Below are 27264 nucleotides of genomic sequence, written 5' to 3' on the forward strand. Positions count from 1 at the left end.
AGATGAATGAACAAAACCTTTCCTGAAAAAGACATTTTCTCGAGGGAGGCATTTGTTTGCTTTAAGACCTGTTTATATAAAATGTATATATATAATGTGCACCCGGAGAGGATGGTGGCCTTCCTGGATAATGTTCATGCATGCCTTCTTCTTTTTTCATTATACCAACCCGATTCTAAAAGAGTTGGTACACTGTACAAATTGTGAATAAAAAAGAAATGCAATAATTGACACATCTCAAACTTTTATTTTATTCACAATAGAATACAGATAACATATCAAATGTTAAAAGTGAGACATTTTGAAATGTCATGGCAAATATTGGCTCATTTTTGGATTTCATGAGAGCTACACAATACAAAAAATTTGGGACAGCTAGCAATAAGAGGTGGGAAAAGTAAAATGTACATATAAAGAACAGCTGGAGGACCAATTTGCAACTTATTAGGTCAACTGGCAACATGATTGGGTATAAAAAGAGCCTCTCTGAGTGGCAGTGTCTCTCAGAAGTCAAGATGGGCAGAGGATCACCAATTCTCCCAATGCTGCGGCAAAAAATAGTGGAGCAAAATCAGAAAAGATTGCACAGAGTTTGAAGCTATCATCATCTACAGTGCATAATATCATCCAAAGATTCAGAAAATACCATACTGGATGCCCGTGATCTTCGGGTCCTTAGACGCCACTGCGTCACATACAGGAATGCTAATGTAATGGAAATCACAACATGGGCTCAGGAATACTTCCAGAAAACATTGTCGGTGAACACAATCCACCGTGCCATTCGCCGTTGCCGGCTAAAACTCTATAGGTCAAAAAAGAAGCCATATCTAAACATGATCCAGAAGTGCAGGTGTTTTCTCTGGGCCAAGGTTCATTTAAAATGGACTGTGGCAAAGTGGAAAACTGTTCTGTGGTCAGATGAATCAAAATTTGAAGTTCTTTTTTGGAAAACTGGGACGCCATGTCATCCGAACTAAAGAGGATCAGGACAACCCAAGTTGTTATCAGCGCTCAGTTCAGAAGCCTGCATCTCTGATGGTATGGGGTTGCATGAGTGCGTGTGGCATGAGCAGCTTACACATCTGGAAAGGCATCATCAATGCTGAAAGGTATATCCAAGTTCTAGAACAACATATGCTCACATCCAGACGTCGTCTCTTTCAGGGAAGACCTTGCATTTTCCAACATGACAATGCCAGACCACATACTGCATCAATTACAGCATCATGGCTGCGTAGAAGAAGGATCCGGTTACGAAATGGCCAGCCTGCAGTCCAGATCTTTCACCCATAGAAAACATTTGGCACATCATAAAGAGGAAGATGCGACAAAGAAGACCTGAGACAGTTGAGCAACTAGAAGCCTGTATTAGACAAGGATGGGACAACATTCCTTGAATGTTGAAACTTGAGCAGCTTGTCTCCTCCGTCCCCAGACATTTGCAGACTGTTATAAAAAGAAGAGGGGATGCCACACAGTGGTAAACATGGCCTTGTCCCAACTTTTTTGAGATGTGTTGAAGCCATGAAATTTTAAATCAACCTATTTTTTCCCTTAAAATGATACACTTTCTTAGTTTAAACATTTGATATGTCATCTATGTTGTATTCTGAATAAAATATTGAAATTTGAAACTTCCACATCATTGCATTCTGTTTTTATTCACAATTTCTACAGTGTCCCAACTTTTTTGGAATCGGGTTTGTAAATATTTAACCTGTGTTTGTGGATGACATGGCGAATTTTGTTCACAGACAATCATTTCTGGATGTGTTAATGAGCATTTCAGTGATTTCCATTACAGAACAATGACTGTTTTAATGATGTGCTACCTGATGAGCCCAAAGATCACAGGCATCCAATACTGATTTTTTTGCTCTTGTCCCTTGTGCACTGAGATTTCCATAGATTCTTTGAAACTTTGGATCATATTATGTACTGTAAATGATGATATATTCAAGTTTTCTTTTTGCATTTTTATTTTGAGGAACATTATTCTGAAAGTTTTCCACAATTTGTAAACACTTTCACATATTGGTGAGTCTCTGCCCATTTTTACTTCTGATCCACTTTACATCTCTACGATACACTATTTATACCCATTCATTTTACTGACCTGTTGTCAATTAAACTCATTAGTTAAAAAATGTTTCTCAAACTGTTTTATTTTATAACTCTTACTATTTCCAGACTTTTGTTGTTTTGTCCCAACATTTTTGAGACGTGTTTCAGCAATCAAATTCAAAATTACTCTATTTTTTCCTCGAAATTGTACATTTCCTCAGTTTAAACATTTGATATGTTTTCTATGGTCTATTTTGATATATGAGATTTGTAAATCATTCGATTCTGTTTTTTATTAACAGCGCCAACTAATGGAATTATGGTTGTAACATGATACTAAGGGAAACCTATCAGCATTGACATTTAGTTGTGATGTCTATTTATGGCATAGAACATATAGATGAATTTTCCACATCAATGACTCTCAATTGTTTTTCCTACATTGGAAGTTGTTTTTTTTCCAGTTTGAGTACAGAGTACAGTGGACTGCAGTGTAACATAGTCTACACATGTAATTATATAATGTTGTGCATGCATGATGCAGAAATATTCACACTAAGTGGCCCTCTTTTCTTTTTATCTTGTTTTTAGGCTATGTGGCCCCGAGGAACCTCCCAAGCGCAGGGTTCTTCCCTTTCTTACAGACTCTCATGTGTAACACTGACAGCACCTGCTCCAATAAATCCTACCTCCAGGACTCCAAAAGTCTTCGGCAACGCAGGGACTTAAGATCACAGAGGTATGAGATTATCAAGAGGTTGTGGTTTCTTTCTTCAATCCCAGAATGAATAAAGTTTAATAAAATATGGGATAAACAATAAAATTGTTTCATTCAATATTAGGTTATGTTATTTCAATTAGTGCAGTAGCCTGTAATGATGGCTAAACAACCAGAAATAAATCTGTGTTAATAAGTACATAAATCAAAGTTAAAAGTATACATCTCAATTGATCAACAAAAAAGACTAACCAACCAAGCAACATATAAACCAACTAGCCAAGCAATCAACAAACCAACAACAAATCGACTAACCAAACAATAAACAAACCAATATTCTAACCAACCAGGCACTCACTGAAACAACTAATCAAGCAATCAACAAAAGAATTTACCAAACAATCAACTAACACACTAAGCAACAAGCCAACTAACAAGCAAAAAACAAAACAAAAAAAATTACTAAGCAATCAACCAAACAATAAAAGAACCATTTAACCAACCAGGCAACAAACCCACCAACCAAACAAACAACCTCCAACCAACCAACCAACCAACCAACCAACCAACCAACCAACTAAAAAACATAAAAGAAAAACAACGATGGACCTCAAAATTATCTTTAGAATTATCTTCAAATTTAAGGCATGTCACTCAGCTGAGGCTTCTTCAAGACAATGATGTGTTGAAAACTAATGTTCCTTGTGTTCTTTTTACTTATCTGTCGTTGTTTTGCCTTTATCGGTCTAAAACCGCAGAACTATAAAGACTCAGTGACGCTCACAGAAAACAGGACGACACACCCTTGTGCCTTTTGTTCATTTGAAGATAAATGAACTCTGTTCACTTGTTGCCCTGATGAAACCTTTGGCATCCTGCATACTCTATTGTCTATTGAGATTTTTTGTTTAATAGCCTGGACCTGCTTTTTTTTTATTGTCCTTTCATAATAACAAGCCACTGGCACTTGAAATAACACAATCTCACATTTGAAAAAAAAAGTCATGGTGTCAAATCAGTGTCAAAAATCTAATGTGAGAACAAGCTGTCTCTGACGGGCTAAAAAAACTCTCACGCGAGACAAGGAGAAAGATAATTGCCTGAGGAATGAAAACTTGTCTCAGGATCATGTACCAGATATTTATTTTTATTTATGAAACAATGATAGGATCACATTCCCCACACAGGATTTTTTGCATACCAGTGCTGGGGCTTATATTGCTATTCTATTATATATATACACACAATATAGCCAAAAGCATATATAGTTAATCCCCAAACTGTTACTACACAATTGTATAGGATGTCTCTGGATGCAGTAACATAAAATTTAGCCTTTGGTTGAATTAGGAGGCCCAAACCTGTAGATGAGGCAGATGAGGATGATCCTCTGCTATAGGCTCAGACTTCAACTTTATTGAACTTGAATAAATTAGAATTTTGTTTACACCTTAGGCTTCCTCACCTCACCCACCTACTTTACAAATATCCTTGTGGATAAATGAATCTCCACAAAATCTAACGGAACATCTTTCAGAAGAGTGGACCTTACTATATCTGCAAACGGGGACTAACAGTTAAATAGGATATTCAGAAACCATGCACCAATTTGCGTGCACCACTTTAAACCTATTTACACCAATCAGACATAACTTAATGACCACCTGCCTAATATTGTGTTGGTCTACCAAAAAGGTTGTGACCCCTCAGCCATATGGGATACAGTTGCTCGTCTGTTGTATCGGACCACACGGACCAGCCTTCGATCCCCACGTGCATCAATGAGCCTCGGCCGCCCACAACCCTGTCGCCGGTTCACCACTGTTCCTTCCTTGGAGCACTTTTGATAGATACTGACCACTGCAGACCAGGAACATCTCACAAGAGCTGCAGTTTTGGAGATGCTCTGACCCAGTCGTCTAGGTGACCTAGTGACCCACTTTTCCTGTTTCTAACATATCAACAAAATGTTCACTTGCTGCCTAATAAATATATCCACCCACTAACAGGTGCCATGATACTTGTCAGTGGTCATAAAGTTGTGGCTGATCGATGTATAATAATAACTATATATTTTGGATTATATTCTGTAAGGTTTTCTCTGTTTTTGCTAAAAAATCTACCAAACATCCTGAAAATAGAAAAAAAAATACACCAGCAGTTTTCAAACCTTCATTGCAATGTACTCCAAAGTGTTCTATTTAATAATACTTTAGATGAATACTAGACATATTTAGGTAAATGATGCAAAATTATTGAAGTGTTGTGTAAAGACGCCTCCATGACATGAGCAATCTGGAAGTAATGTGACAAAACAGGTTTTGGCACGATTTCATGAAAGAGATGAAATGTTCCCTTCGCTCCAGCATCTGAAAAGGTTTCTAAGTTTCTAGTTTGATCATAATCACTGTCTTTCACCACAGATGCTGAATGTTATGGTACTTGTTATGCGTTGTTATGTAAACCGCACCTTGTGTAACTGACCTGTTAGATGTATGTAACACAATACGTTTTTGTGCAAATAGAAAACACAAGAAAATGTGTTTGCTTTTCTGAGATTGTGAAAACAAATAATATGCAAATATGACTTGCTTTGAGCGATGATGTAAAAGGAAACAAAACATGCAATTGATCGACCTTTTTTTTAATAATATATATAAATTCTTTCCAATAATTGCATCTGATCATAAATAAACTCTAAAACAAACAAACAAACATGGTACAAGTAAATCTGAGAGGCATTTAATGCTAATTCGGACCTATTCATGTAATTGTGCTTGGACCCCTATAATCACTGCTTGCTTCAATATAATTAGAATTTTATTCTTATGATTTTTTTTTATATTTAATAACTGGTACTGCTAATCTAAACTCAACCTGACAATCTTTCTTTCTCTCTCTCATTTTTCAGTTCTCCATTATTACCATTATTTCATCATGGTTTGCCCCATTTACCCAAACTGGAGAAGTTTGGTTTGGTCCACAGGATCATGAAGAGAGACACTTCGAACCAGACACAGATCCCTCAGCAGTGGGATACATGGCTGAGTATGTACTATCTGGTTTCTCTGCTATTCTGCATTGCTAAGTAGCAAGTAATAACACATGCAGTTAGTAATGTTATACAACACTCAATTCCGGGCCATGAATTTAATAGGACAAGGGGCATTCCAAGAGTGTGTATAGTAGTTACTGTAACTACACTAGGGTGTTTTACTCTTGGTATCAATTCACTCGTCTTCAATCAGTGCAGGCTAGCTTGGAGGCTATGAATGTAATTTTTATCTGTCTGTATGAGGCATTTTCAGTTGTGCAGTCATAAATAAAGACATCAATCATATTTTAAAACATTTCTGTACAGCGGATTTTGATATGAGCAGCAGAACAACAGCACAAAAGGCCTGTGTGTTATTACAGCAAGATCAAAGGACACGTTTTAATGAATATAATGTAAAACTGAAAACATCAAAAGAAATCAAATGAAGATAAAAATGAAGATGATGAACTGTCTGTATGTCTAGATAAATAGATAGAGAGGTCTTAATATATCTGTCTGTCTGTCGAATAATTAATCAATTAATTAAATGTTTTATTAATTAATTTATTAATTAATTAATTAAATAATTGTTTTTTATTATTTCTATTTATATGTATTTATTTATTAACTAATTAGTTAGTGTATGTGTTTATTTATTTTTATTTACATATGTTTGTCAGTCTCTAGATAGATAGATAGATAGATAGATAGATAGATAGATAGATAGATAGATAGATAGATAGATAGATAGATAGATAGATAGATAGTTTTTGTGCTTTTATCTCCTTTTTTTTTTGCCTACATCTAATATTACCTCTTTCGATTCCAAAAGATTCCAGCGTTCAGGCCTCACAAAACCTCACTATGTCCATCTTGGATGCCATAAACAACACCTTAATGCTTGACCAGGTTAGTGTGATATATATATATATATATATATATATATATATATATATATATATATATATATATATATATATATATATATATATATATATATATAATTGTATTGTTTTTTTTATTGTTGACAAATGTTTGTGGACACCTGACCATAAAATTAGTATGTGCTTACTTTCGAACATGTCATTCCCCTCATTCCTCTTCTTTTGCTTTTATAATAACTTCCTCTTTCTGGAAAGATGTTTCACTAGATTTGTGTGGGGATTTATTCAGCCACAAGGGTGCTAGTAAAATCAGGTACTGATGGAGGTGAGGAGGTGAGGAGGCCTGTGATTGGGGTGCAGTCAGTGTTCACATTCATTCCAAAGGTTTTCAATAGGGTTGGAGCTCTATAGCAGGGGATCTTCCACATCTTCCAACCCATATAAAGCATATGTTTATTGGGCTGGCTTTTGTGCACAGGGGTGTTGTTATCCTGGAACAGGTTTGGGTTTCCTAGTTCAGGTTAGAGGAAGATTTCATGATACAGCATCCAAAAACATCTTATACAATTGTGTGCCTTCAGCTTTTTAAAGAGAAGAATGTCTCTAGGTTACGAATGTAACCCTAGTTCCCCGAGGGAATGAGATGCTGCGTCGTAACGCTTTGGGAACGCCCCGTTCCCGAAGGGGAACTACATATGGTCGGAAAAGCCTGGTGTCCCAATACCTTTGGCCAATTCTTGTATATTGTGGAATATTAAATAACCTGTAAATAACTTTCAGGTTTCTGTACCCAGTATGTTATTGTAGTGCTATTATAAGGTTGTGTGTGTGTGTGTGTGTGTGTGTGTGTGTGTGTGTGTGTGTGTGTGTGTGTGTGTGTGTGTGCGTGTGCGTGTGTGTGTGTGAGGTGTAATGAAAGGATGTGTGTTTTATGGTCTTAAAACTAACATGAAACAAAGTTCTTTATAAAGAAACACCTGTTTCTGAGCAAAGCAAAAGCATTCTGTTCACATTGTTCTCTCAGGAAGTGTTTGCTTGTTTGCTGCCCTGATGAAATAACCTGCCTAACATCTTTCGTGTGACCTCCAGGACGTCTTGAGCTCCATCCTGTACTCCACGGACACCCTGAAAACGATATTCTGCGACATTTCCATGTCTAAACTGTCTACCAGCAATCAGGTCACCTCGGCGTTGACGCATTTCTGCACCTCCAACGACACGGCGCTGGAAGTTTCCCTCTCCTCGCTGAACCAGGTGGACCTCCATGTTGATTACACACCTCCTTACACACACTGTCACACATTCTCGAATTTGGGCCGAGGAAAAGAAATCGCTATAGCACAAATCAAATGTTTAGTTTATCAATATAATTCCATATAAATCAGTGTATTTAATAAATAACACATTTTTTGTTTAATTCACCTTCTGTCCCAAGAATAACACATTCCTTCAGTTTGAACAATGAACCCATTCATGTTTACAGCTTACTACATTTTAAATTCATTTATAATTTCAGATTAAGGTGAATATCTGACTACATTTGTAATGTGTATATGAAGAATAAGGACAAATGCGAGCTATAGGGCTGATTGGATGATTGAAATGTATTCAGTAAATAATGTTCAAATGTATAAATGAATAGGAGTTTATTTAACCCAAAAATTACATTTATCATTAGAAAAAGTTGTGTTTTTTAAATTGAAATGTGAATAAGAGAAAGTTTTAATCTGAAAATAGCTGTTAAATACATCTTAAGTGTAGTAAAGTAGTGATATATGATTAACAATATCAGAATGGTGCCTGATGTACATTCATTTACGTCATACTTTACATTAGAAACGTTCAACAGAACTCCCACTCCCTCAATGCTGCACCCAATCAGTGCTCTTCCCCTCCCTTTAAACCAAACACAATGCACAACAGACTTCAGTCTTTACAGATGATGCATATTGTGCAACTTAAACAAGGCTTTGAATTCTGAATGTGAGGATTATGGGTTTAAAGTATTTTCATAAGTTAGGTCAATATTTACACAGGGAAAGTTCCTGGAACTTTGCTTGGTCTGAGATCATTTTCAGCAGAGCTAGAGAGAGTTGTGTCATCTACTTTCTAGACTCATCACTTTTGTCGGTGTTAATCGTTTTTGTCCATGGATAGGCTCCCAGAAATTCCTCTAATAGTTTTTAATGGGGCACACCTGTCCCTGTGAATTAAAATGCCTTAAAACCTGTTCACTTGTATAAAGCAGTTGTTCTCAATATTACATGATCTTTTAAATAGTGACCTAGAAACTGGCCCGTGTACGTTAAGTTCATTCGGTTTTTGTTTTGAAAGTGAAAATGTGATAATGAAACAATTAAATAATTCTGTTTAAGAACAATATTTTGCCGAAAATATGTAACATTCACCTCATTTATCCTTTCTTGCCATCTTATACTTCAAGTTTTTTGGGTTTGTGGGACTGATCTCCCAGTTATATATATCTATGGAGACATAGAACAAATTCACTGTATTAATATTTACATCAGCAAAAAGTCCTCATAAATATAGAAACAGAAATGTTGTGTTTGTATGTGTGTGTTGTCAGTTAATGGCACAGATGGTCCTCCAAGATCCAATAAAATTCATCGAGGCGATGGAAATATCCGTGGAAACGATGGGCCAGCTACAGACACAATCTCCAGTCTGGGACTTCCTCTTAGGGTTGCCAGATATATTCCTGAAATCCACCAATCAGGGAAGGATCATGGTTCTAGCTGAGAAACTTAAGGGGATGAAACAGTAAGTAATTCCTTTAAACAACTGCCATTAATTGATAGATGATCACCACTGAACAGTTGTTTTTGGTTCTAAGAGGTTTTATAATATAAATTGATTATTAAGGCATTCACTGTATTCAGAAATAGATATGACACCAAAAACAGTGTGTAATTGCAATTTATGGAGAGAATGAGTGGGAATGGAAGTCTAATTCTAGATATTCAGGCATCTAGACACAATAAATCACAATATGTATCTCCTTGCTTCTTTTTAGGGCCCTGAACTCAATCCAGGGTAGCTTTCAGCAGGCTAACAGTTCCATGGACACGCTGTATCCCGTCATCGATGAAAGCATCGAGCTCCTTAACTACCTCCACACCTGGGAAGGCAGAAGTACGTGCTGTTTAGTATCTATTCGCTGAAACTGGTCGCCTGTTGCAGTAGAAATACAACGCAGAGCCTGGAAGGGCTTTGTATGTGTGTGTGTGGAAAAACACAAAAGATGGAGTCTTGATCTATTGTGTGGCTTTTTAAAAAGTGATCTTGTGGGTGTAAATCTGCATGGTTTCCGTGGTTGTCACATATGCAGGCCAGTGCAGGTTGACAGTTTTTGATCTTCTTCTCCTTCTTTCGGCTTCTCCCATCAGAAGTCGCCACAGCGGATCATCCGTCTCCATACCCCCCTGTCCTCTACATCTGCCTCTTTCAAACCAAATACCTGCATGTCTTCCCTCACCACATCCATAAACTGGCTCCTTGGTCTTCCTCTTTTCCTGACGGCTCCATCCTCAGCATTCTTCTACTGATATACCCCATGTCCCGCCTCTGCACATGTCCAAACCATTGCAATTGCACCTCCCTCACCTTGTCCCCAAAACGTCCTACATGCGCTGTCCCTCTAATAAAATCGTTTCTAATCCTGTCCATCCTCCTCAATCCCAACGAAAGCCTCAACATCTTCAGCTCTGCTACCTCCAGTTCCACCTCCTGTCTTTTACTCAATGACACTGTCTCTAATCCATACAACATCGCAGGTCTCACCACAGTCCTATAAACTTTCCCTTTCACTCTTGCAGATACTCTTCTATCACAAATCACTCCTGCTATCACTCTTCTCCACCCACTCCACCCTGCCTGCACTCTTTTTTTCACTTCTCTAACACACTCTTCATTACTTTGCACTGTTGATCCTAGGTACCTGAACTTAATTATTTTCTCCACCTATTCTCCCTGCAACCACACCACTCCACTGCCCTCACACTCACACACATGTACTCTGTCTAACTCCTACTGACTTTCATTCCCCTTCTCTCCAGCACGTACCTCCACCTCTCCAGGCTCTTCTTAACCTGCTCCCTACCCTCACCACAAATCACAATATCATCCGTAAACATCAAAGCCCACAGAGACTCCTGTCTGACCTTGTCCGTCAACCTTGTCCATCACCACTGCAAAAAGGGAAGGGCTAAGAGCCGATCCTTGATGCAGTCCAACCCCAACTTTGAACCAGTCTGTCATTCCTACTGAACACTTCACTGTTGTCACACTGTCCTGCACTACCATCCCATAGTTCTCTGACACACCTGACAATAATAACCTGGCATTTGATAATCAAAAATCAAAAACTAGAACAGATTCTAGAACAAGGTCAGGGTGTGGGCAAAGATCAGCTGAGTGGTTAAGGCATTAGACACTGGATTAGAAGATCACAAGTTTATTTACATTACCAGCTTTTGGCATTTATCCAGAGTGACTTACAAATATCTCTGAGCAATTGAGGGTTACGGTATTTAAACTTCTGATTAGAAGTACAACATCGTAACTAAGCTACAACCTTCCACTATGTAGTCTATACGAAGGCGAAGGTGCTATAAATTGTCACATATACATGATGGTACAATAATCCGCTAATCCTTGTGATGTTAGAAAGTTGGGGTCAGAGCGCAGGGTCAGCCATGATACAGCATCCCTGGAGCCAGAGGGTAAAGGGCCTTGCTCAAGGGCCCTAAGAGTGTCAGGTTGGTAATACTGGGGTTCAAAATGTCACATTAAACACTGAGCTACCACTTCCTAAATTTAAATCCCAGCACCACTAAGCTGCCACTGCTGGGCCCCTAAGTCCATCAAATGCCATAAATATAAATGTAGGTACTGCCAATGTTTTCACACCCTTAAAATGTTACACTAAAAAGGAAGATCTGTGTCAGTGCCTTTTTCTTTTCCCTGTGGAATGGTGAGCTCTAATGAGGGCATCTTTGCTTTACACTAATTACTGCATAATAGCTGTTACACACTCACTGCTTCCATGCTGGAAGAAAGATACAAGCAATAGTTCACCAAGCAGAGCTTTCTTTTTTTTTACTTTTGTTTCCGGCATTTTCCTTTCCAGTGCTCACACCGGAGATCACCCACAGTCTTGCGTTTCGGGATGCCTTTCCTCTTTGACGTTTTTTTCTTTTTCAACCTTGTACAGATGTAAACATCTCCCTGGCTGCTGTGCTGGTACCGTACAACATGTCTACAATCAGCTCCGAAATGGTCACAATTATCCAAGATCTGCAGGTTCCTCTGGATAAGGTACAACAACTTGTCTTGATTAACATCAGTAGCACAAAAATGACATTTTTACTGTACTTTTTCTGTAGGTTTGGCAAAGTCACACTGTCACTGTAAAAGTAGCATTAGTTCAGTTATTAAAAGTTTGTAGATGATAAAATTGCTTCTTTATGAACATCCCATTCCACATTGTCCCTATTTGCTGTTATAATAGACTTTACTTCTCTTGGAAGGATTTCAATAGAGCTTCATAGCAGGAGATCTTCAACTCCAACCTATTTAAAACATATCTTCATAAAACTTGCTTTGTGCACAGGGGCATTGTCATGCTGGAACAGGTTTAGGTCTTCTAGTACATCGATACACATTACTCTAAACCTAAAAAGTATTTTGAAACAGCAGATTTGGCAACCCCAATATACAAAATTTTCTTATTTTTGGATTTTTTTGTCTTCCTCAGCTTCTGGTATTGTTCAATCTGAGCGCCTTTTCTAAGTTTGTATGCACCAGCAGGTTGTTCTGTGACAGCTCGCAGCTCGATGCCATCTATGGACTAATTGACCATGAGAAAGTTGCTCTGCAGGTACATTCTTTAACATTTGATGCTCATTTTTGCTAAGCAAAAGATGAAGTGTGTATTATTATTATTATTATTATTATTATTATTATTATTATTATTATTATTATTATTATTATTATTTATTATTACTAAATCTATTCTATTATTAAATTAATTTAATTTACAAAATGATTTATTGCTAACCACCGAATGCTACAAACTTGTAACACCAAGTCATCATAAGAATCATAAATCAAGAATGATGTAATATCCTAAATAATGATTTTTTTTTTAATACTTCAACAAATAATCATACAAAATTCACTGTTTTTAAATTTTGGGGTATTTTCTTTATTGACAGGTGCTGTTGGCCTGGAGTCAGTCTGCAACTTCTCCACAGGATCTTGCCTTCACGAAAGATTTTCTGGGAAAATTCTTTGGTGGCGTTTTTCTGGGGGGATCAAATACAGGCTCCGAGAACGGAGCCGGCCAGCCGGAGACAATGCAGGAGCAAATGTACGCTTTTGAATTATATGATATTTTTTCTATATTTATTAGTTTTGCTCAGAGATAGGTAAAAGAATGCTGAAAATGCAGCCGCCAGGAAGGAGGAAAAGAGGAAGGCCGAGGAGGAGGTTACGGGATTTGGTGAGGGAAGACATGCAGGTGGTTGAATTAAAAGAGGCAGATGTAGAGAACAGAGTAGTATGGAGACGGATAATGCGCTGTGGAGACCCCTAATGGGAGCAGCCGAAAGAAGAAGTAGTAGTTTAGCTCAGTGATTATTTTCCTAATATAGCTATGGTTTATGCTGATGTGTTCATGACTATACATTAATCTCTACAGAATCTACAACCTTCACATGTAATTAGTGTCCCTTCAAGTGATAGCTGAACATGTGCTATAATGTGCTGTAATTTGTACATGACAAATATTTCTGCACTGGATTTATGGAGACCCTGACAAGGTTCTTCTAATGGCCCTTTCTCATTTAAAAGTAACAAAATATGTAAAAAGTATAATGGCCACCAATTGGTTCCTGTAAGACATTTGGCTTCTGATCAGAAGGTCATGAGTTCAAAACCACCAAACTGCCACTGTTGGGCCCTTGAGCAAGGCTCTTAACCTTTAAGTGCTCAGTTGTAAATTGCTTCAGATATTATAAATATAATGCTCTTATCTTACTATTTGTACTACGTTTACCCATAATTCTATTCAATCCAACATTTCAAACATTGAAACAGTGCATCTGTAAAGTATTGACAGAGCTTCACTTCTTCCACATGTTGTTATGTTACAGCTTTACTCCAAAACGGATTTAATTAATTATTTTCCTCAAAACTCTGAGCCTTTGCCTTGACACTCAAAATTGAGCTCATGTGCATCCTGTCTCCACTGATCATCATTAAGATGTTTCTACAACTTGGTTAGAGTCCACCTGTGGTAAATTCAGTTGATTGAACACATATCTATATGAGGTCCCTCGGTTAACAGTGCATGTCAGAGCACAAACCAAACCAAGAAGTCCAAGGAATTGTCTGAAGACTTCCGAGACAGGATTCTATCGAGGTACAGATCTGGGGAAGGGAACAAAAAACATTCTGCAGCATTGATGGTCTTAATGAGCACAATAGCCTCCATTATCTGTATATGGAAGAAGTTTGGAACCACCAGGACTCTTCTTGGAGCACATCCGCCTGGCCAAACTAAGCGATCGGGGAGAAAGGCTTTAGTCAGGAAGGTGACCAAGATCCCGATAGTCACTCTGAAAGAGCTTCAGTGTTTCTCTGTGGAGAGAGAAGAACCTTCCAGAAGAACAACCATCTTTGCAGCACTCCACCAATCAGGTCTGCATGGTAGAGTTGCCAGACAGAAGCCACTGTCTTGGTTTGTGCTCTGACATGCACTGTGGGAAATTATATAGATAGGTGTGTACCTTTCCAAATCATGTCTAACCAACTAAATTTACCAGAGGTGGACCCCAATCAAGTAGTAGAAACATCTCAGGGATGATCAGTGGAAACAGGATACACCTGAGCTCAATTTTGATTGTCATGGCAAAGGCTGTAAATACTTCTGTACATGCGATTTTTGTTTTTGTTTTTGTTTTTAATAAATTTGCAAAGATTTGAGACAAACTTTTTTTTTACGTTGTAATTATGGTGTTTTGTTTGAAGAATTTTGAGGGAAATAAATAAATGAATAAATTTTGGAATAAGACTGTAACATAACAAAATGTGGAAAAAGTAAAGCTCTGTGAAAACCTTTCAGATGCACTGTAGACATTAACAGGAACATGAATGTAGCTTGAGATCTCCAATGAATTATCTAAAAGTTACAGTGGAAAGAAAAACCTTCCTGAGACAACATTAGGGATAATCTTTGAAAAGGAACCAAAAGAACTGTCATTGTCTACATAGATGGCACAGTTGCTTTTGTATAGGCTTCATCACCTTAGAAGGGAAAACTTCAGATGCTAAAATGGGTGTATAAAATAAAATTCGATTGATCATTTCAATTTAATATATTTTTATTTGTATAGCACTTTTAACAATGCACACTATCTCAAAGCAGCTTTAAAGATATAAAGTGTTTATTAATCATGATCATGATCATATTGGCTCGAAAAATCAATAGTTGTACACTTGTTTGTTTTTGGGGTGTTGCTTTTTCTTATTTCATTTAGTCATTCTATAAATGTACTATCAGATAAAACAACACATTTAAAGGTTCTGGTTTCTGTATAGCTTCCTAAGCATTGGTAATGCAGTGATGGGCATACTGAGTGGAACACCAAGCTGGGATTACCTTCAAAACCTCTTGATGGGAACTCATTCCTCCATGCAGTTTGCTACAGCAGTACTAGAAGCACAGCAGGGTATTTAAAGCTCCATAATCTTCATATAATAAATAATATATATTTTCTATAAACAAGCTATGTGTATTATTATTATTTCATTTGTTTTACAGACTATATCCAACCCCTGCTGCAAAATCGATACGATCTCCAGTCAACCATTGTGTCTCTCATACAGAATGAAATCGCAGAGGGTAATGAGACACGTTGGTTGGATGTGGGGCAGAAGGTACATGCAAAAAAATAATATACATATTTTGGTTTTGGTTATTTGTTTGGCTGACAGTTTTACCTAATAAGATTGAGGGTTGGCTTTAAAGTGGTATCTTGCTTAGATTAAAACTGAACTGCAGCAAAGAACTAAGGCTTCAACTTGGAACTTGGAATTGGGAAGTGGTAGTTCAGTGGTTAAGGCTTTGAGTTAATAGTGAGGGGTTTGACTCCCAGTATTGCCAATCTCTTGGGCCCTTGCACAAGGCCCTTCAACCCTCTGTGCTTCAGGGGTATCATATATCATTGTAGACCCTACGCTCTGGCCCCAGCTTTCCAACATTTGGGATATGTGAAGAAAGAATTGTACTGTAATGTATATGAGACAAGTATAAAGCACCGTTACCTTAAAGGCAGTACACTGAGCTGAATTTTGACCATGTACAATGATCCAGAGATTGTATAGAGGGGGGGATTGTGGAACTCACCACCTAAGGTTCCATGGAATACCACTTTTTTCATTTTGAAAAAGCTACTGTCTCAGTGTGGATAGAGGGCCAAAATAGAGAGAAAAATGTGTTTTTCAAACAAAAACATATTAGTGTATGGTGTTGGTGCAGTGATTTGTGAAAGACCGCCAATAGTATTTGCTAAGCAAACTACTGTTTACATTCTTTGAACATCTTGGAACTTTTGGTTCCTAGAGCATTTAATTTTGGATTTGGATAAAATGTAAGTTCCTAGAACTGATGTTTCTAGAAAGTTCCAGTTTCTACCATTTGTTACTATTACTTTGCTGTGGTTCCATAACTGGAGGAAATGATATATAAACAACTATCTCTGAGAAGCAAAGACTCATCACAATGCAATTGTAGAACATTTCAGGAATTTCACTTCCATAATCATACACTCTCTGAAAACACCCTTTTTTTTTCCATTAATCAAAAACAGACAGTTCTTCTTTTTAAGATTATTTTAGTTGAAATTTGTATGATCTGTCCTTGATTTTTACTGCTGTGTGAGATTAATGTTTCTGATTTATGGCCCTTGTAGCTCAATCACTTATCCAGTGTATTTAATGGCACTTTGGTGTACAGTGTCACCCCCACTATGATACTGGCTGAATGGCACAGGTTACACAGCACTGCACTACAGTACAGTGACTCTTTCAAGGACATTGTTGCGCTCATCCAAGACACACTTTTCAATCAAATCCCACACAACTCAACCATCGACTGGTCTGAGATCCTTCTAAACAGGTCAGAAAAAATGCTTGGATGATTTACCAGACAATTTCACTGTTATGCCTCTTTCCTTTTTGCTGCAGTGTTTTATTTTTCAGCATTATATGATGTTCTGCCCTTTTGCCTGTTCTCCCCTCCAGTAGTTTTGAGGAGTTCGCAATGATAGGGTCAGTACTTCAGAACAGCAGTCAGTGGTCGACCATGGAGCCGTACTTCCAAGTAGCATACTGGGTCATGACCTTCGAACCTAATATCACTGGACCACCAAATTGTAAGTGAACGCACACATCAGACCATGTAATCACTGTCAGTGAGGAATAATTCGCTTTAGACTTAAAAGTTTTGAAGAATTGTACGTACAAATTTTGTAGAGTTCGGAGTACTAATAGTAAATCTAGACCTGCTGAGGGTTCAGTAGCTAACAGTGTCTATAGCACCAAAAACAACAAGTGTCACACAATCCATGTTGGTGACCCCTGTGCTAGACAAACAATTCCAATCCATTGAGGCCCCACCTAACAAATTACAGGCTTTAAAGGATCTGTATCCATTTTGGAGCCAGATACCAAAGCACATCTTCCAGGGTCTGGTTGTATTTGTGCCTTGATGGGTCAGGGCTGTTTTGGTGGTCAGGTGGTCATTCTATGCTTAATCTTTATTTGTAATCCTCTCTGGATAAGGGGCACTTGCCCAATGCCATAAATGTAAATATGCTTTTTATATATTTAGCTGAAACAAATCATTTGTTGTCCTTTTTGCTTAGGTACTTTCACCCCAAATGATACTATCTGTAACACTGTATTTACATGGGAGGAATTTGTTCCAATGGTTGGATCTTTAATCCAGGAAATCAAAAAGAATCCAGCTGCCCTTCTGAGGTATGAGAAATTCCTTTATTTATAATATTGAATTTATTTCTAGGTTTTCTCTGGTACATTGAGTATTTTAATCATCAAATTCATCTTTACATTAACGGGAATAATGATTGGTATGTTGTGTCTATAAAGGATATACCTTTTTTTATTAATATATTTTTGCACTGCTTTTAGGCTTATCCAGGGAGCAGCGTTCCTACTGAAAGGCATCATAACAGACACCTACATGAGTCATCTACCAGAATTTCTTAATAACACCGGGCATTTTTTTGCTGATGGGTCACCAAATAACATTTCATTGAACCTCACTGATTTGGTCAACCAGAACCTACAGCTTCTCTTGAATAACCCACCAACTAATGAGCTAGATGAAGACACCTTGCTTGCCATGTTGGGTGACACATTGAAAACCTTTGGCCTGGGAGAGTTTGGGATTCTCTGGTCAGGGAGCTTAAACTACAGTCAACCCAAGTCAGTGGTTATGAACATTCTCCATATGATGAGTTCAGCATCTGATCAGATGTTTCACAATAAGGGACAATTTGCCGTCATTTGTAAGATCTTGCAAGAACTTGAAGAACGTTTGGCTCCTAGACAGCAGATACAACTTGAAGGTGTTTTCAACCGTACAAATGCTCTGTTTGAAGACTTAGCATTGTGTGCAGCAAGTGGTCAGGACTGCCTCTCTGATGTTTCACATCTTTTTCAGATGCTTTCTTTGCTTGAAGAGTTGAAAGCAGTGGGAGACGTTGCCAATTTCACCATGATGCCCATCAAAAGCAATATGACCTTCTCTGTTGCACATCATTTGTTTTACCTTCTCCTACCCCGAAACATATCAGAATCTTCTGCATATTCAATGGACAATGTCAGTGAGATTATTAATCTTTTTGAGCAGTTATATAGCTCCCACAATATCAGCCTTCAAAACATTTTAGAAGAGCTTCAAGCCTTAAATTTCACAGTGTCAGATCTAGAACAATTTGAACACCTATCAGAAAATTTGTCCCTGCCTCTGCTACTTTCAAAGCTTATGGAGCTTGTAAACATCTCATACTGCATGAACCCAGTATCTTATATAAATTCCACAGTGCCAAAATGTACCATGCAGGTTATTGAGGGGTTAACTGGTTTCCTTCAGGCCATACCCATGTTGGAAGACTTCCATGAGGATGCTTCATCTTTTCTAAATATGGCGTTGGATCATGTAATGGAGTTAAGTAACATTTCTAGCCTACAGAGTGATCTGCCTGTGTCTGGGGTCTTGAACTCGACTCATGTCAACTCTGTAATTATGTATATTCTCAATATGTTAAGGCCGGAATCCATTCAGATGTTTCAAACTAAGGGACACTTTGCAGTCCTGTGTAAGATCTTGCAGGAACTTGGAGAACGTCTGGCTCCTGAGCAACAGATACAACTTGAAGGTGTTTTCAACCATACAAATGCATTGTTTGAAGACTTAACATTGTGTACAGCAAGTGGTCAGGACTGTCTTTCTGATGTTTCACACCTTTTCCAGATGCTATCTTTGCTTGATGAATTAATAGCAGTGGGAGAAGTTAGCAATTTCACCATGATGCCCATCAAGAGCAATATGACCTTCTCTATTGCCCAGCATATACTTTACCTTCTCTCACCATGGAACATGTCAGAATCTTCTCCATATTCAATGGGCAATGTAAGTGATATCATTAGTCTACTTGAGCATTTATTTGGCTACCACAATATCAGCATCCAGAACATCCTAGAAGAGCTCCAAGCCTTAAATCTCACTGTTTCTGATTTAGAACAATTCAGACATATTGTAGAGGCTCCTTACCTACCTTTGCTACTTTCAAAGCTTATGGAGCTTGTAAATGTCTCGCACTGCATGAACCCAACATCGCATATACCTTCCACAATGCCAGAATGTACCATGCAGGTTATTGAGGGGTTAACTGGTTTCCTTCAGGCCATACCCATGTTGGAAGACTTCCACAAGGATGCTTCATCTTTTCTAAATATTGTGTTGGATCATGTAATGGAGTTAAGTAACATTTCTAACCTACAGAGTGATCTGCTTGTGTCTGGGGACTCAAACTCGACTCGTGTCAACTCTGTAATTATGTACATTCTCCATATGTTAAGGCCAGCATCAATTCAGATGTTTCAAACTGAGGGACCCTTTGCAGTCCTGTGTAAGATCTTGCAAGAGTTTGGAGATCGTTTGGCTCCTGAGCAAAAGATTAAACTGGAAGGTGTTTTCAACCATACAAATGCATTGTTTGAAGACTTAGCATTGTGTACAGCAAGTGGTCAGGACTGTCTCTCTGATGTTTCACACCTTTTCCAGATGCTATCTTTGCTTGATGAATTAATAGCAGTGGGAGAAGTTAGCAATTTCACCATGATGCCCATCAAGAGCAATATGACCTTCTCTGTTGCCCAGCATATACTTTACCTTCTCTCACCCTGGAACATGTCAGAATCTTCTGCATATTCAATGGACAATGTCAGTGAGATTATTAGTCTTCTTGAGCAGTTATATGGCTCCAACAATATCAGCATCCACAACATTCTAGAAGAGCTCCAAGCCTTAAATCTCACAGTTTCTGATCTAGAACAATTCGAACACCTGTCAGAAAATTTGTCCCTGCCTCTGCTACTTTTAAAACTCACAGAGCTTGTAAATATTTCACAATGCCTAAGCTCTCAGCTTCAATCCCAGGGATCTAATATAAGTTTCAAGTTGCGAGAATGTACCATGCAGGTTATTGAGGGGTTAACTGGTTTCCTTCAGGCCATACCCATGTTGGAAGACTTCCATGGGGATGCTTCATCCTTTCTAAATATGGTGTTGGATCATGTAATGGAGTTAACTAACATTTCTACCCTTCAGAGTGATCTGCCTGTGTCTGGGGACTCAAACTCGACTCATGTCAACTCTGTAATTATGTACATCCTCCATATGTTAAGGCCAGCATCAATTCAGATGTTTCTAACTGAGGGACCCTTTGCAGTCCTGTGTAAGATCTTGCAAGAGTTTGGAGAACGTTTGGCTCCTGAGCAACAGATTCAAATGGAAGGTGTTTTTAACCATACAAATGCTCTGTTTAAAGACTTAGCTTTGTGCACAGCAAGTGGTCAGGACTGTCTCTCTGATGTTTCACACCTTTTCCAGATGCTATCTTTGCTTGATGAATTGTTAACAGTGGAAGAATTTGCCAATTTCACCATGATGCCCATCAAGAGCAATATGACCTTCTCTGTTGCCCATCATATACTTTACCTTCTCTCACCATGGAACATATCAGAATCTTCTGCATATTCAATGGACAATGTCAGTGAGATTATTAGTCTTCTTGAGCAGTTATATGGCTCCAACAATATCAGCATCCACAACATTCTAGAAGAGCTCCAAGCCTTAAATCTCACAGTTTTTGATCTAGAACAATTTGAACACCTATCAGAAAATTTGTCCCTGCCTCTGCTACTTTCAAAACTCACAGAGCTTGTAAATATTTCCCAATGCCTGAACTCTCAGCTTCAATCCCAAGGATCTAATATAAGTTTCATGGTGCCAGAATGTACCATGCAGGTTATTGAGGGATTAACTGGTTTCCTTCAGGCTATACCTATGTTGGAAGGCATCCACGAAGATGCTACATCCTTTCTAAATAGCCTGTTTGATGATATAATGAAGTTAACTAACATTTCTAGCCTAGAGACTGATCTGCCTATGTCTTGGGGATTGAACTATACTCATGTCAACTCTGTAGTTATGAACATCCTTCATCTGTTGAAGCCAGAGTCCATTCAAATGCTCCAAACCGAGGGACAATTTGCAGTGTTGGATGCCATCTTGCGAGAACTTGGAGAACTCTTTGCTCATGAGCAACAAATCTATTTAGAAAGCTCTCTCAAGCACACACGTGACCTGGTTGAAGATTTGGCATTGTGTGCAGCTAAGGGTCAAGACTGTTTGTCTGGAGTGTCACAGCTTTTCCAGATGTTCTCTTTGCTTGATGAAATGATACCAGAAGGAGAACATGGCAATTTTACTATAAGTCCCATTGAGAGCAATATAACTTTCTCGATTGCTGGTCATATTCTTTCCTTACTTTTACCATGGAACGTATCAGAATCTTCTATATATACAAGGGACAATATCAGTGAGATCATCCATTTCCTTGAGCAGTTAAATGGCTCACCCAATATCAGCATCAACATCATTCAAGAAATGCTCCAAGCACTGAATCTCACCATTTCTGATTTAGAACAAGCCATTGAACTATCAGAACGTCCGTCCATCTCTACTGCACTTTCAAAACTTATGGACATCTCACAATGTTTGAACCCTCTGCTTCAGGACCCTACATTACATACAGGTTCCACAGTGCCAGGATGTACCATGCAGATTATTGAGGGGTTATTTGGTTTCCTTCAGTTAACGCCAATGTTTGAAGGCTTCCAGACCAATCTTACATCCACTTTAAATATGATATATGATGAAGCGACGGGGTTACATAATATTTCTAGCCTACAGTCTGATCCACTTGAAGTAACCGAAGAAATCTTTGAAGTGATTCTGGAAAGTATCCGACTGAACCTTGGAAATCTCAATGCGGAAAATGTGACTTTGATCGAAAAGGAGCTTGATACTCTGGAGACACTTTTAAAGATGTTATTTGAAGAGGAATACCGCTACCCTTACTACATGATCAATTCCACACTGATGACACAACATTCCTATGCTCAGAAGATGTATACACAAATCACCTTGTGGTACCTACGTAACTTGGAGAATGCCACAAGTGATAGCATGTTCAGACAGACCTTTTACCCACTTATCCATATGGTGGAGATGATGGCCACAATCAATGAAGCTCAAGCTAATTTCTCCACACTGGTGTCCAATCAGATATATACATTAACTAACCAGGTTCATTCTCCTCTAAACAGTAAAGATCTGAATCAAATCAGTAATGCAATCACATTCCTAATGCAGGGCCAACTACAGTTGATAAAGATGAACCTTGACCTTCAAATTACCTTTTATAATTCATCAGGTTTGATCTCTAACAAAACTTTGCCCGCTGATATTGAAGCCGAGATCCAAAACTACTTCAACGTTTTGCAAAATTGGATCACAAACCCACAGCTAACTGTTGCATTTAGCAAACTATTTCAATGGAACAGTAATGTGACCGATTTCACCGTTCCAGCTACGGACCTTGAAGAGCTTATGGAGACCTTGGCTCCACTGCTTTCACCAGAGGAACAGGTCTATATCAACAAATCCGAGCAAATCTTACAGTCTCTGAACTACGCCTTGCAGCTCGGCCAGACAGACGATGGTCTCCAGAGTGAAAACTTCACAGAAGCCATTATGGATTCGGTAAAAGTGATCTTGCAGGATATGTTCAATTACACTGACTCGACATACACAAATGACAGTGTTGTTGACGTTTTCTACAACTCACTTCAACTCCTGCTGAGCCCAAATATCAGCCATGCTCAAGCTCAACAGTTCCTGAAGGAAGTTGCGGATGAGATGGAAAGCATTATTAGTGCCACTGCTCCAGATTTGGCAGAAATGTTCACTCCTGGCATCCAGAGCCTCATATCATATGTAAACACTATGCTGAACCCAGGCGGACCTTACCAGTGGGATGAAATGTATGTACATTTATTTGAAATCACATTACAATTTTAATTATAAATAGTGGCCACATCTTAGTTTGACCACATGCATTTTACAAAAAATGGTCAGTTGTAGATCTGTCAACATGCATATTATGGCTTTATTTATGGCCAAACAGTAAGCTGTCCTGGTGGCTTTGCCTTCCTTTGCCCCATAACATGCTTAAAGATATTCATAAAGATATTCAGTACATGGAAACAGCCAGTAGTTTAACTATGTATCATAAGACTGGCATAATCATGTTACAAACATATTGTAGCACTTATACTTTTATAGTCATACAGTATCAGCTTCTTTTGACCCCATTACATATTACAGTTATTTAACGAATGTACATGTTTCTGTTTCAGTGTTGTGGCTACGATGGAAGAAATCCTGAATTCTCTGCCTTCGAATAGCACCGCGAACACCTACATATCCTCCATACTGAACATCACAAAGTACATTCTGAGCCCCAAACCAGGCACGTTCTTCCAGTATAAACCTATACATGATCCGTTCCGTTATAACAATACAATATGGCCAAGTGCAAAAGTTTGCAAATCCTTTCAGATAATATAAATAACACAATAAACATAGTGAGATGTTTCAATCAGATTTTCTGTTATTGTTAAGAATGGTCCAAAAATGTATTTTTATAGTAACAAACAAACAAACAAAAAATACAAGCAACACGAGATCAAATGCTTGCATCTTCTTCGGATTTTGAATAAAAGAAAGAATTTACCTCTTAAAAACATCCAACCAACTAACCACTCACTTAAACAAACAACTGAACAAGCAAACAATCAAACAAACAAACAACTGATCAACCAAATGCACACCCAAACAAACAAACAAGTGAACGACCAAAATACACACCCAAACAAACAAACAAACAAGCAACTAACCAAATAAACACACATAATAAACAAACAAAAAAGTGACCAACCACAACACAACACACAAACAAACACACACCCAAACAATTAAACTGACTACTGACTACTGAAACAACTGACTAATCAAACACTTACTTACAACATACAAAGAAACAAACAATTGACCCACTAATTGCTCAATTAAACGAACAAACAAACAATGGAAATCTATCTATATATCCGTCTGTCTGTCTGTCTGTCTGTCTGTCTGTCTGTCTGTCTGTCTGTCTGTCTGTCTTTCTGTCTGTCTGTCCGTCCGTCCACCCTTTTTCTTTCTTTCTTTCTTTCTTTCTTTCTTTCTTTCTTTCTTTCTTTCTTTCTTTCTTTCTTTCTTTCTTTCTTTCTTTCTTTCTTTCTTTCTTTCTTTCTTTCTTTTTCTCTCTCTCTCACTCACTCACTCACTCACTCACTCACTCATTCACCCAACCACTTGTTTATTTTTATTTAGAAAACACGAGTCTGTGGGGCATCCTAGCAGACCTGCGTGTGGACAACCTGGATACTGTTACAGAACAGGTAAAGCTGCACTGTTCACTGTGTGTTTGATTGACAGTAGAGATGTGTTTATTCATGGTCATGTGGATCACAAAAGTTTTTGAAATGTTAGACAGTACATCACTCCATCACGTATCGGTCAGAAGATCATTAGAAAGTTAAATAAAATAAATATCTGTATAAAAGATGTTTATCTTTTTACAGTTGTATCCTCTACTACTGCACATTAATCCCTCCATCTTCTACAACTCCACCATGTTCCTTCTATCCTCTACCACTGCAACACACTCTTTTCATCATCTATTACTGCTCCACAATTCCCTCCATCCTCTATACATCTGCCACAATCCCTCTATTTTCTACAACTCCACCATGCTCCCTCTATCCTCTACCATTTCAACATGCTCTCACAATCCTCTATTACTGCACCACAATCCCTCCATCCTCTACTACTGCACCACACTCCCCTCATCCTTGTGCACCACAATCTCTCAATCCTCTACCAGTGCACCACTCTTTGTAATCTCTCAGGAGTCCTGAGTCAGGACACAAGGAAGACCTGCTTCAAGACTTTTCTCTGTTCTGGCAATAAAATGTTCTTGTGGAACAAATACCTACTTGATGTCCAAATACCTGAGACACTTTCCTTTTTCAAGAATTTTCTATCCCAATAGAATTTTAGATGGATGATGTTGTTAGTCCTAATTAACCAGGATAACCTGATGATTTATTGCTGAATCGAGCTGGATAACTGGGCGTCGGCCAAATGCCATAAATGTAAATGTAATCTGGATAATGGTGACAGAGGGGTATTTAAAGACAAACTAATCACGGGGTAAACAAACACATCTACTGTACATGTGATGGAAAAGAACAAGGGCGGGATCCTTATTTCATTTTAGCCCTCTAACTCATGTCTACATAAACACATAACATTTCGGAATTGTGCTCGAAGTGAAGTAGACGATCTCTGACATCACCATCCTCATCATATAAATTGCTATGTTCCAGGGAAAATGTAACAAACCTAGACTGCTACCATCTGACACTGGAGACTCCTTCCATAAATGTTAAATAAGCGTCTCTGTAAACTTCACTATGTCAACAATAAAATATTTATACACAACTGAGCAGCTATGGGGTTAAAGGGCCTTGCTCAGGGGCCCAGGAGGAGCATCTTGGTGTGGCTGAGATTCGAACTCAAGACCTTCGCATCCAAAATACTATGCCTTAAAGACAGAGCTCCCACCTCCTACTATACCATAGAAACAGTGACATATTAGAAAAAATGAGACATTCGAGGTTTTGATAGAAAATGCAGTACCAAACAAGAACTAACTACATTATATGCACATTTTCTCTTTTGTTGTTTGCCACAGCTTTCTGGCATTCTGGATATTGTTCTTCCTTTACTCAAAGACAACGAGGAAATGGGTTTGTCGTCTGAATATGTTCACACTCTTGCTGAATATGTCCCAAATCTTGTCCAGATGTTCTCAGGGACACCTGACCAGCTCATGTTTCAGAGGTAAACTATCAACACAGTAGATCTTTCTCAGTCTGTACAGCAGAGATGGCAAAAATACGCACATCCTTCACTCCAGTAGAAGTACAGATAGTCATGTTTTAAAAAACTGGTACAAGTTGAAGTTCTGACTGCAATTTTTTACTCAATTAAAGTAAAGAATTTTGGGCTCCGACATGAACTTAAAGTAGTAAAAAGTAGTGATTATTACTACCTGTTTTAGTGTCACGCTGGTAACTGAACCTAACATCATATTAATATATAAATACATAAGAATGTTGTTCTAATGAATGTATTCAGGCTGAAGATCCACCGTATAGAACACAAGCAGAGAAAAGATGATGATGATGATCAGGTGATCAGGAATGTCTCAGTTCTCAGTCATGTTCTCATTACTGACTCCCTCTGTCTCATCCACGTTAACCTCAGACTTCTTAGTGCCTTCTGCCTGCTAGTTGTGAGCTTCATAAACTAGTCTACGTCTGTGGTGTGTGAGAGGAAATGATACACCAGTGGATTAAAAAAGCCGCCCAATGAAGAAACAGGTTGATGTGCTGAAAACTATCAATCATGTTACCACATGGATTCAAACTAAAATAATGATATGGTTTAAAAATGTAAGAAGTAGAAAGTACAGAAGTTGTCTGCAAAAATAAACAGTGAAGTACTGATACTAAAAAAATCTACTTAAATACAGTAACAAGGTATTTGTACTTCATTACTTCCACCTCTGCTGTCTAGTAATTACGCATTACTCCGCCTGTGTTTAATAAACAGGATGGAAAATCTGATGGCTGCACTTCTGTCAAACCTGATGGCCACGCCCCCACAGGACACTCTGCCTTCTGCTCTAGAAGTCCTCAGGAATGTC

At 38.2% G+C, this 27264-nt stretch overlaps 1 protein-coding gene and 1 long non-coding RNA gene across 3 annotated transcripts in view; both read left to right on the forward strand.

Annotated features, from left to right (window-relative positions):
* The window catches only part of LOC310723346 (uncharacterized protein), a 42178-nt gene extending 18149 nt beyond the window's left edge, over nt 1-24029 (forward strand). Inside the window, exons 4-19 of one of the 2 annotated variants that reach the window (XM_083536199.1) lie at nt 2659-2806; nt 5697-5833; nt 6655-6731; nt 7796-7960; nt 9294-9487; nt 9741-9859; nt 11940-12043; nt 12483-12605; nt 12943-13097; nt 15329-15459; nt 15552-15667; nt 16702-16907; nt 17033-17163; nt 17656-17770; nt 17942-23428; nt 23804-24029. In XM_083536199.1, the coding sequence (XP_083392325.1) occupies nt 2659-2806; nt 5697-5833; nt 6655-6731; nt 7796-7960; nt 9294-9487; nt 9741-9859; nt 11940-12043; nt 12483-12605; nt 12943-13097; nt 15329-15459; nt 15552-15667; nt 16702-16907; nt 17033-17163; nt 17656-17770; nt 17942-23428; nt 23804-24014 (7619 nt within the window). In that variant the 3' untranslated portion in view covers nt 24015-24029. The remainder of the gene's footprint in view (nt 1-2658; nt 2807-5696; nt 5834-6654; nt 6732-7795; nt 7961-9293; nt 9488-9740; nt 9860-11939; nt 12044-12482; nt 12606-12942; nt 13098-15328; nt 15460-15551; nt 15668-16701; nt 16908-17032; nt 17164-17655; nt 17771-17941; nt 23429-23803) is intronic. The other variant, XM_083536200.1, reaches the window with a different exon arrangement.
* Nucleotides 24030-24819: 790 nt separating this feature from the next.
* LOC310723387 lies at nt 24820-27264 on the forward strand. Its single transcript, XR_014532663.1, has 3 exons — nt 24820-24889; nt 26248-26396; nt 27171-27264. It is a non-coding gene; the product is annotated as an uncharacterized lncRNA (long non-coding RNA).

The sequence above is a fragment of the Silurus aristotelis genome, assembly GCF_946808225.1.
Source record: "Silurus aristotelis genome assembly, chromosome: 3".
NCBI lineage: Eukaryota > Metazoa > Chordata > Actinopteri > Siluriformes > Siluridae > Silurus > Silurus aristotelis.